Source organism: Lepeophtheirus salmonis, chromosome 14, assembly GCF_016086655.4.
Source record: "Lepeophtheirus salmonis chromosome 14, UVic_Lsal_1.4, whole genome shotgun sequence".
Classification (NCBI taxonomy): domain Eukaryota; kingdom Metazoa; phylum Arthropoda; class Copepoda; order Siphonostomatoida; family Caligidae; genus Lepeophtheirus; species Lepeophtheirus salmonis.
This window is the reverse complement of record NC_052144.2, coordinates 39,927,888-39,940,490: the sequence shown is the minus strand read 5'-3', so window position 1 is coordinate 39,940,490 and position 12,603 is coordinate 39,927,888. Positions and strand designations below refer to the sequence as shown.

Here is a 12,603-nt window from a genome sequence, read left to right as displayed (position 1 = left end):
TGCTATCAAATCAGCTAATACAAGATATATTACTTTCTCTATGAATATTCTGAACATCTATGGTACTGGACGGAAATATGATGCTGATGTTATTAGGTATTAACTCTTGATATCAGAAAAATATTTGTACTCTTTAAAGTGGATTATAAAGCTTTTAAAAAGAAATATTCTTATTATGGAGACTACTGGTACTTTTAATTGTAAATAATTTATTTTTGTTTTTGTTAAATGCTTCTATTTGTCCTCTGAATTCTGTATATCAACGGATTTCATTTTGTTAGTTTTACTTTGTGGTATGTGTTTAATGATTAGGCAAGTTTTTAAGAGAGAGATCAACAAAATGTTTATTTATCATATTTTTAACATGATCCTTCCTCTTTCATTTGTTTCTCATTCATATGAATAAATAAAATGATAACCACAATATCAAACAAAAAATAAATAACAAACATGTGAGACGATTTTATTTAATAGTTAGTTATCAAAATCTGCTTAATATTTTTACCTCACCCATTTTTATGGAGTAGGTAATATAAACAAAGAATTGTCTTTTCCAATGCTGCTGCCATTATTGTTTAACTTCTGAGTAGTTAACTTCCTATTATACTACATTCAATTGTTTCAATACCTGATTGAACATTTGTGTGTGCATATAAATGACGGAGAATTAGCTTGAGAATTTATAATTATGAGTCCTTGTTAGACAGAGAGTAGATTTGAGAATCGACTTCTGAATAATTATCACCAATTACATTGTTTATTTATTTCTTCCCCTTATTCTTCGTCACAGTAAATTAATTGTAGCTGATCTATTGAAATATCATAACAGCCAAACTTATCTACTTTAAAATATTCTTTAAATTGTTTGTATTAACATGTTGATTTCCAGTTTCTTTTTTGAACATACCAAAAATACACCTGATTTTCATAACAAACAATAGCCTTACTTTTTTCTCTCAGGAAGAAGCTTTTTTGCACATGTTTTCATCAATTTTGGATATTACAAATTCATTAAACGATTAGTCTTAATAATTGTGTCGCTTAACAGAATGGGTCTCTCAGACCAGAAGATGCATGATTTTGACCTTGCATGAAAATATTTATTGATCATTTTAATATTACTTTCTGATTCGATCTCAAAAGTAGAATTGCACAAAAAACCCAAAGAAAAATCATAACATTGATTTACGACTTCGGTGTGCAATCTTTTTACTAGCTGTACTTCTAAATAGGGGTGTTGCTAGTTTTCATCATTTGGGGGCTTAATCTCATAAATTATCAAAACTGATATAAAGTTTCTTATATAAATAGGTATTTTATATACATACAAGCAGAGAGTGGCTGTGTTGCAAGGCGCAATAGAGGGGAGTCAAAGCAAAGAAGAAATGTAGAAGAAATGAGATAGAAATACAGATGTAGAAAACTACAGAGGGGGAAAAAAAGGTAAGTGACGGAGAGAAGGAGAGAGATATATATATGAAAAAAAAGACAAATTAGGTTTTATTTCGGTAAAAAGCAGGTTTTTAATAATCTCTGAGGCCCAAAAAAATAAGATAAGAACATGCTTGGTTATTTTATACGCCTACTTACTAATTTTGAGAGTTCAATCTTTTTTTTTTCCATGTGTAATAACACCAAGATATGATAAAAATGTTTGGGGGTGCTTCAGAAACTTTTGAAGCCTCCTCCAAAAACCGGGTCTAACAACACATTTCCTTCTCAATAACAATGATAATAAATGGCGGAGGGGTAAAGGGTTCGGTTAATAAAATGGTAAGTGGGTTCATTTAATGGGGTGGTGGTGTTCACTTGGGATTAAAGTATATTGGGTAATGGTCGAGGTGATAGGTTTTCTGCTTCCCAGAGCAAGGAAAAATAGAAAAAAAAGGTGAAGAAAAATTAGGAATTTCCGTTGTGAATAATTTTTTTTTTCACTTTTTTGCTTTCTTTCTTAACCAAGAACCTCACAAAAGAAACAAAGTATAAAATAAATCTTATATGTTATAATACGGTAAAATAAGCAACTTCATATAGTTACTTGTAAAATTTCTATTAATCTATATATTAAAACATTTCAGGAAAGAAATTAATTGCATTGGCTAGATGCAAAATAGAATATATTTGATGGAAATTTGTTGGATTCAAAATTGTCATAATTGATTCTTGTGTAAAAAAATTTTTGTATCTCTTTTATTATTAATAAATTAAATTTATATACCAATATGTAGTTATGTAGATTTAACAAATTATATATAATTTTGTATATTACACCTAAATTTACTTCTTTATACTTTCAAAAATCACAGTTATTACATATATTTTGAGACTTATTAAAACTCTTATTGATTTTGGACTATATATGTATGTACTGAGTGTTTTTACGAAAAATATATAAATGAAATAGTAATTAACCCAAAATATATCATGGTGCTTTACTTTATTTTTTTTTAAACTGATATTTGCTTAAATTTCACGGAGCCATTTTGAAAGGACTTTGTTAATTTTTTTATGGTGAATAATAAATCAAGAATAAAACTACTCTTGGCAGCACAAGCCTGAGATTGAAGTTTTTCTATTACATAATTTATTCCAAAACGTTAGGAATGAAAAAAAAAAAAATACACAACCCCTTATAACTTTAATATAAATAGTAAATTTGAAAACTTTATTTTTTAAACTTCCAATGTTAGTATTATACACATCCTGAAATGATTCATAATCCTACACTAGGAATTAACAGCTCATTTTGGCTGTTGAAAAATACTGTATAATGTACACAATTCTATTTATACAAGAATAGGCTTATTTACCTTATATAAATACTAATTTATTCCAAAGAGCTTATCTTTTATGTATAAAAAAGTATTTTACCTTTGAAATACACAGAAAAAATATTATTAAATAATTTCAAGAAATTTAATTCCTTTTAGCTCTGTAGTAGTCAAAAACGAATCATGGATTATCCAAATAGCACAACAAATCTTATTATGAATGTAGAAAACTGTAGTTTTCAATTTGGTAATATATCATTGGCCAAAGATCATGGTGTTACCTGTTTGGGACATGCTCCAATCCTTACAACTCAAGTAAGTTTTATTGAATAACTTTAATTTACAGGGTGAGAACTAAAAATTTACACAGTTTGCATATAATTTTGGTATACTTTTGATATTTTCTTTTAATTACTATTTATCTGTGAGATATTAACTGACATTGAAAGACGGTAAAGGCAAGTTGTATCATATTGTTGATTTTACAAAAAATATACATCTATATATGTGGTTAATATAATTATTCACTCTAGGACCTTTGCAGCAATTACGGTCTTAATGCGGTGGCAAAATGCTTTGTAGGACTTTTTAACCTCCACGGGGTTGACCTTGGACAATTCTATCCTTATATTGCGTTTCAACCTGCCAACAGTGCCGTGGAACTTACAGATTTCCATTTCGAACATTCCTAAAAAGTAATATTCTAAAGGATTACAATCAGGACAGTTAGGGGAAGTGGGCAGGTCAAAGGGTCACAAATTACTAAACATTTTCCTTCAGTAATTTTATTGTGGATTTGGCTGTATAGTTAGGAGATGAAACCCAATGTAGGATAAATTGGTCATCTCAAGCCATCTCCTTCATGTAGGGTATCACAAAATATTTTGTCTGTCCCGATAAACACTTGCTGTGATTTTGATGCAAGAGAAACATATATGTGGAGGCATGCCATTTCCCTTGCTACTGATTACGTCCTGTTCCGTTACTTCGTCAGAAAACTAAGTTTTGTGCACAGCCTGCAGCCTTTCTTTGGCAACACACCTGTCATTTTGAGCATTTCTGGATCCGCCCACAGTAAATAACTTCTCATCACAGAAAAATATTATTTGGCCAGGATTACTTTAAAGAGCTTATTTGAATTATCTAAGCTTTGGGTCTTATAAGCTGCCATTAAGATATGCTTAGAATCCAGTTAATATGACTTAAGCCCTTATTAATGGACAAAGATATGTCTTCTTTGAAGCATTGCCCTCCTTCGCCAACTCTGACATTCTAATGTATGGATTGATAGTTAATGTCCTTAAACATCAAGAAACATGGATTTTGTATTTTGTCAGCCTAGTGGTGATGCACTCTTCTAGGGATTTCCTGCTTTCATTAAATCTGTTTATAAGAACATTGAGAGTGGTCTGGGCATATCCAGTGATATTGATCATGTCCCTGGCAGTGGGACTCGTATGACACAATTCAACACAGTTCTTGTGAGCTTTTTAATATTAAAAAAAATGGAGAAATAAATTATATAGCTGACAGCCAAAACTCTGAAAGGGAAAAAAAAAAAGGTTTTTCAAGGTTTCACAGTCTTTAAAGGCCAGTAAATTGTATACGGATTTATGGGTATACCCCTTTATAATCTACAAAAATATAAGTTTATACTAAAGTATCTTAAAAACTGTCAGCTATTTATCTATCTAATTATGTCATCATCAAATGTTTGGACGGTAAAATTCCCTTACAAAAAGAGATGCATGACATATGTATGTAGTTTGGATCCATTTCAATCCTTTCCTGATCCTTATCTGCCTTCATTTACGACATACTTCTATGACATTGTACACATGCCTTCATCACATCAACACATTTTTTTTCTATTACTCTTCCCACTAAAGATCAATTAAAATTATTTTGCAACGTAGAAATTGAGCTTGTTTCGTACAGTTTGTGAGAATACGCAGCTATACCAAGGACATACAATGGGCTTTGTTACTGTTTGCTTGACTGCTGTATGATAAAGTTAAATCTGTCGTATGGTTGTGTATAGACTAGTTAGAGTGCATGCCAATAATCGCTTCATGTTATTGCCATACTTCATTTTTTGAAAATCCCTTTCTCTTCTAAATTATAAACAGTCCTCTTGGCCAGTCTAATTAGCTTTGAAATCTCATGAGTAATCCACATGAGAAAAAAAAATTGGAAGAGTAATTCTAGTGATCCATTCTGATGCAATTCTCAGCATAATAAAAAGTTATAAAATGATGTAGGTCAATGGACAACGGGCTCAGGAAAAGTTATTATCTTGAGTTCTAGGTTTTTTAGGTTTTTGGGGCCATGTGTTTCCTAGAGAAGGAAATATATTTTATATATAGACTTCAAAGACGATTCATATGTTTTCATCAGTGCAATTCCAAGTTACCGATAAAAAAAGTAAGTAAAAACTAATATTTCATAGATATTATGAAGTGTTGAAGTTTTTTTTTTAAATACTTAAAATCTTAGAAATTTGAATTGTATAAGTGTAAATTTTAGTTTCCACCCGCTCTACAACTTACTTATACTCTTATATTTTTTCTAGGCATTCATTCGAACTATTGTATTGGGCATCATGTCTATTCTTTCATTTATTGGGAATGTGATGGCAATTATATCAGTAACAAGAAACAAAAATAGGTAAAAAAAATTCTTCTTCCCTTTTTCGGATCACATCAGAGTATTTTTAGATTATTTACCGATATTGTATGCATAATATATTTTAATGTCGATCAAATTATGAAAAAAGGCAAATACTCTTTTCTTGGTTAATGTAGATACTAAAAAAGACCCTTTAATTTATTTTGTAAAAAGTAATTTTGATAGGCATTTTTCTAAACTATTAACAAGATATTATATGTTTTTTTTTTTCAAAAAATATTTTATTGAAAGAAGAAAAAAGATCATCAGGGTTTTGAAAATTTGATGATCTGCTTATTCCGTGCATCCTTTTTCTATATTTTTAGAAAGGAAATATCATATTTTTATTATGTTATTTTCTACTTTTGCTCCATCAATAAACATTAGAAAAAAAAACTTTATACATATTTTTTTATTGGTTATAATAATGTGTATGACCATTAATTTAAATAAATATGAAACTATTTATACTATACACGCAGAAGATTTGCAATCCGTTCTTTTTCTTCGGAACCAATAATACAATGTATAAAAGCTAGTAAATTTTGGAACAATTTCTTTAAAAAAACAGCCTCAATTCCAAACAAAATTGGCTCAATGGAGCTTGGAATGATGTAGTACACAAAAAGTTCTAAAAAGGGCTTGAAAAGTATTCCTTTAAACGTATGTATCTACTTTGTGAAAGTATAAACGATGATAAATGGCCTCAAATTAACATTTATAAGTTTATATTTCTTATAACTCTCTCAAGATTGATGACAATTGTATAATTGTGAAAAAAGTTGGGTTTTTTTTTTCTTTCTCTTTTTTCATCTTGTTCATTTGTGCTTTATCATTTTAATCTCTTAGGAATTGTGAAAAAGCATTTATTGTCAATTTACATTAACCAAATCAAATTTAAATATTTAAATTTTATGTAAATCCAAATATATATGGACATACTACAAAACCAAATAAATTTCTTTTTTTATTAATATATTTTTTTATTTAAAAAATTATTTTTATATGTATGTATATTAAAAAATCATGTCCCTATAACAAATGTTAACTTATTTTTTTTTTCAGGACGCCTCTATGTAGTCTCATATTAAATCTAAGCATTGCTGATCTCTTTGTCTCAGTATTTTGTCTTTGTGTTCAAGCCATTTGGACTTACACTGTTTCATGGAATGCTGGAAATTTGATGTGCAAATTTGTTAAATATTGGCAGGTATTAAAAATTGATTTCTTACAGTCTTAAATATGAATGTATATTTTTTTATATGAAGCTGTTTCTTTTTTTACAATTTTTTATTTCATTATATGTAATTTAATCGGATTTTAAGAACTAAAATATAGTGGCCAAATTATTATTTATTTTAAGTGGTAATCATTAATGCTTAAACTTATTTGTACTTTGAGTTTCTTAAATATTATCTATTAATGCCATAGATATTCTAAAAAACTGTACCTTTATAGTAAATAGGTTGACACTTTGAAATATTTTTTAATATATTAGAAAAAACTAAAATAAATATGATATTAAGTCAAAATAATTAAAATATTGCATTGTTAATATTCTAAATTTGACGTCTAAGGCCACTGTTAGAAGCTCAAACAACACTGAATAATTTATTTAGGATTAACTTTAGACCCCAATCATACTCAAATGAAGGATTGGGGCGTCATAATTGGGCGGCGAAATTCAATTACCAATGACTATATATATGGTTGAACTTTCTGTTCGTGAAAATTATTTTTATTACGTGGGTAGTGAACTTGGTAAAAAAAAAACCAAAAATATTTATGATAAACAATTACATATAATAATAACGTCGTTTCAGTTTTGTATCAACTTTTTTACTATTTTTTCCGTTTTTCACGCTCAAATATTAACGAAACAAAAGAAGCCAAATACGTTGTCACCACCAAATACTAGCCAAAAAACCCTCTTAAACAATTACGGAGCACAGAATAAATAATCATGGACATTTTAAAAGTGTATAAAGTATATTTTAACGTGTGGTCTTTTTTTGATTTTATGAGTCTTTTTTATATTTTTCTGTCATGAGTAATTCAAAAAAACAACGCAGGGAAAAGTACAAACCAAAATAGATGACTCTTTCCAATTTAGAGTTAAAAATATTAGGAATGATAGCGAAATAGCCTCGGGAGAAAAAAAAGGATATGACGCCACGTCTTGAGGAAGTGGATTTTAATGGAGGATAAATATAAGCAACTACTGTAGATTGATAGGGAAATTCAATGCATACCTAACCACACAGAGAGCAGCTAATACTGTAAAACATTATATCCTGCTTCTTGCAAGAGATTTTTTAGAAATCATAGCCAAGTGGCTGATGGGTTACAAGACAAGAAAGAGGAAATTTTGAAAGATGGAACTCTACTTTGGTGAACATTGAAATCCGACAATGTTAATTGTTTTAGAATTTCTGAAAAAGTGAAGGAGGAAATTCTAAGTGAAAATTGCATCAGAAAATGACCCCAGTCGAAGATTTAGGAAACTGTAATTAAGTTAAATACAACATTTAGTTATAAGATAATCTATAAAAGTAAGGTTTTGATTAAATCCATCATTATATTATAATTTTCTGATAAAGACTTTCAGGCCATGATGGTTGGGCAGATGTCGTTTCGATAAATATTTTTAGTAAGTCTATGGCTCCTGTTTTTTCTTCTGAAATAATAATAAACTTAATTAAAAATAACTTTAATTATTACAAAGCTACTGGTCCTGAAAAAGTTGATTATCTGTTTGATGATGAGATTGTTACTTATTTACTATGTATTGGTAAATCTATGGAAAGATATACTGAACGCTTCCTAGATTAATCACAAAGGGAAGAATAGTATTAATTCCAAAAAAGGGAGATGGGGCAGATATTGGACATATCAAATTATATATGGAGTAATTGCCAATCATATTCAGCCAATATTAGATAAGAAAATTGAAGGTTTCTTAAGAGGAAAAGAGTGGTCAGATCTCTCAAAATGTACAAAGTAGGAAAATATATGGTGCCCTCATTACAGTTAATTTTTGTAATGTATTTGAAACTCTAAGTCATGATCACATTCTCCATACTACAAAGACATTTCTTCCTAAGTGATTTTCTAAACTTAAACGATCTTTACTTTTTAACGGGACATCTACAATTGATATGAACGGAGAAAAAAGTAATCATATAAATCTAAATAGAAGTTCTTTTCAAGGATGTCCAATGGTTCATCTATTTTTTGATATACTCATAAAAGAACACGCCATAAACTGAGCAAAGTTTTAAAAAAAATATATTTAAAAAATTTAATTTTATATGTCCAAGAGATCTTTGATTCTACGTCAACAGTAGATATTTTGAGACAAAATGCATGGAAAAGATATTTTTCAAGAGTAAAGAAAATCCTTTGGACTTAGAAATTGAAGCAATAAATGGTAATATCATTATTCTTCATGAACTGACCCCGTTATAAACTCCCAGTTAAATAGTGAAAACATGGGTTTCCCTTACAAAATCTTCAAAACATTATTTATATTCAGGGCCCTGGCTCTTAAAGATGAACTGATTCATCGAACAAGATAAGTCAAAATTGGTAATAGGAACACTACCCAGGGGAAAATTGCCCCGTGGAAAATTGCTCGTATTTTGTTCAAAATTGATGATGAATAATAACACATTATTAATTTCTCTGAATATTATTTATGAAAAATATCTAAGAAAATTTGTTTGTTCCATCTTTCAAGGGAGTACCTTCAAGTATGACTAATACTATTTCAATACAATTTCCTTTGCAATTTTTTAAATTCAATTCAATCTTCTAAGAAATGGATCGAGAGGATTGGTAAAGAGGGGGGAATAAATAGCTTAGGGTCTCTTAAACTATGGTTAAATACTCTCCGCCATCAGATTGGCCCGGAGGTAGTTAAAGGGTTTCCTTGTATGTATGTGACGCAATGGTGGGGTTTTTTAACGATCCAGGGGTACCCTCAAGTACTCGTACTCTGCGCAACCCGATGGCTTGAAACTATTTTCAATATTAGAGGAGGTTCCTTGGAATTATGTGATGCTTTGATGGATTTTTTAACTATCCCCCTCTATTCCCCTGGACCCCAGAAATCTGAGGGATTTGAACTAGTTTGTGATGTTTTAGGGGTTTGGTTGTATCAGACACTACCTGAGGGAGGAGAGTATTCAACTATATTTTATAGGGGCCTAAGCTATTGATCCTCCCTTACAATAGTATTACTCATTTTTGAAGGTACTCACTTGGGGAAAGGGAAAAACAAATATGTTTAGATATTTGACATAAATAGTATTAAGCGAATATAATGTGTTATTATTCATTATGAAGTTAGAACAAAATATGGGCAATTTTCCAAAGCGGCAAAATTCCTCCATGGCAATTTTCCACTGGGAATTTTCTCCAGGGCAAATTTCCGCACAAGGTGAAAATTTTGTAATAAAATTGAAACTGCTAGAGTCTAAGACTAAAACGATAGAGATTTTTTTGTGTGGAGCTGTCAAAGCAGAAAAAATAACGTTTCAATTACAAATTTCAACTGACTGTATTGTTTTCATCAATCCCTCTTTAAGATTGTGCAAAGTTTTTTCCTATATTGTGGATGATTTTGTTTAGTGCACCTTGAATTCCGTTTTAGTTGAATTTGTTTATCTTAATGGAAGGGGAAAAACGTTCATATCTTTAATTTAAATTTGTTTGTTAGGCTTGCCTACAATGCAAAGACAAAATAGCTCTGGAAATTTTTGCAGTATGTTTTTCTCTTTCAGAGTGCCAAAGATCTTATTATCAGTAAATTGGAATTCAGGAGAACCGAGAAAAATTACTTTTTCTTTAAAAATACCAAGAATGGGTGGGGATTACTGAGATTCTTTTATTGACTTTATTAAATACAAACTATCAGATTCAACTAGATATATGACTAATTTAAAAACAATTGTTTGGAGGTAGGAACACTTTCTTCAAGGAACACCAATGAATTATTTCCTAAACCTTTAAACGCAACGCAATTCTTCTTAGTAACATGTATGATGGGAATAAAGACTTAAGAAATATCAATAAGAATATTATAAATACTAGTATGAATTTAAAAAATTGAGAAAAAATAAATTCTTCTTTGAAAATATTTTTAAAAACATGAGTTTGGGATTTTAACAAGGTAATATTTGTTTTTCTTAATGGTAAAACATAAAATTTAATGTGAAACAATCATACTTTACGCGAGTTTTAGGAATAATTATATTACTCATCAGTTTTTGATGAGGTTTTGAATATTATATAAAATAATTCATATTTAAAACGATCTTTATCCACCACAGTCCTCAAATTGGAAAAAAGACAAGGGTGTCCACAGGATTATATTTTGGGGGGTAGGAGCTTGGTTTTTAGAATAAAATACAAAAAATTCAAAAATCTATAGTTAATCTTGGAAAATTTCAAAAGATCCACAGCCATGCACAAAAAAATAATTTTTTGGAAATAAAATTCCAAATATTAAATTTTTTGGAAAAAATTGCAAAAGTCCATAGTTTCTTAAAGAAAATTGAATTTTTTGGAAATAAAATTCCAAATATTAAATTTTTTGGAAAAAAATTGCAAAAGTCCATAGTTTCTTCAAGAAAATTAAAAATTTTGGCCAAAAATTCAAATATCTACAGCTGTTTACATGTTCTTTTTTTCTTTTCTTTTTTTTTGAATAAAACTAATAATTTTAAACTTTTGGAAATAATTAAAATAATCAACTTTTTTGGTAAAAAAATCTAGAAAATCAAATTCAGTTTTTAAAAAAATCTAGAAAATCAAATTCAGTTTTTAAAAAAAATCTAGTAAAGAGAAAAAAATCATTAATTGGGGGTAGTACAGCCCCTCCAACCCACCCCTTGTTCACGCCTCTGAAAGAATCATCCAAGAAATCAAAAGGAAAAGCGAAGGAACAACTTTGAAGCAAACCAGTTTATTAAATTCACTGAACCTCTATTAAAAAATTGCTTAATATATAAATAAATTATAAACAAGGTATTAACATATCAAGATAAATATTAAATAATGCTTATAATCTGATTTAATGCTTCAGGAGCATACTGAAATGTAAAGGCGATAAAATGTAGATCTAAAGGAGTAGGAATCATTTTTTTCAATTAGGATGTATTATATCCCAGTTCATAAAGAGCGGGTTCAAAATAACGTACCAGAAGAGCAAATTTTTAATTTGGTATCCCTGTATTTTGCCCATATTCTTTAAAACACTAATAAATAAAAAGTTATAATAAATACTGTTCTAAAAGTCATGATGCTTGATGAATACTTAATTTATAATATCCTGAATTAACTAAAATTAACAAAAGAATATAACTAATTATTTTTAGATGTTTGCACTTTACTTATCAACTTTTATGGTGGTTGTAATTGGACTTGATCGATGGCAAGCTATTGCTCACCCCCTTAAAAGGAGTCGAAGGGGCCGGCTTTTTAATAAAATTAGTTGTGCTATTGCATATATTCTGAGTGCAATTTTAAGTCTTCCTCAGGTAAGGATTATTTTAATTATACAAATAATTAAATTTAGATTAACATATGCGGTTGACCATTCAAGGATGCTACTAAATTAATTGGAAATTCAATTTTTAAATTTCTTAAAAACGAAAGTTGAATCACACATGAACAATATTTTATAACATTTCTTTTTATTGCAAAGGACATACTTTATAGAAAATATAATAATTTATATTTTTGATATATTTAATATTTTTTTATAGTACACTTGACTTTTTAAGATGAGATATGGTTAAAACTATTTTGAAAGCTTTGTATGTTGTACATATTTGTATTCCATTAAAAAATGCAAGGAACTGCCTTCACCAAACACAAAACTGTAAATGAACTTTTTTAAAGACTACGCTAAACCTTTTAAAATAATTTCTGTTTTGTTTATTATGTAATGTATTAATCCTGAGATATAGATCACTACAGACATCTAGCATATAGCGCTCAGAACGTTTTAGTTAACCTAATGCCTTACCAAGTATTTCCTTATTATTAAAAGGTTCTGAAAATTGTATTTCAATTATCCGCTGAAGCTTTCTCCAATTATGAGATAAAAAGAGAAAGTTTGCCCGCAGGTCAAACTTATACAATGTACTCCATAGAGACA

The 12,603-nt window shown here is 29.1% G+C and overlaps 1 protein-coding gene across 2 annotated transcripts in view; it reads left to right on the top strand.

Annotated features, from left to right (window-relative positions):
* Positions 1–12,603, top strand: part of LOC121129916 (gonadotropin-releasing hormone receptor) — a 50,874-nt gene that overhangs the window by 29,197 nt on the left and 9,074 nt on the right. For both annotated transcript variants that reach the window (XM_071893487.1, XM_040725624.2), the window contains exons 2-5: positions 2,931–3,086; positions 5,344–5,438; positions 6,504–6,648; positions 11,819–11,980. In XM_071893487.1, the coding sequence (XP_071749588.1) occupies positions 2,955–3,086; positions 5,344–5,438; positions 6,504–6,648; positions 11,819–11,980 (534 nt within the window). In that variant the 5' untranslated portion in view covers positions 2,931–2,954. The remainder of the gene's footprint in view (positions 1–2,930; positions 3,087–5,343; positions 5,439–6,503; positions 6,649–11,818; positions 11,981–12,603) is intronic.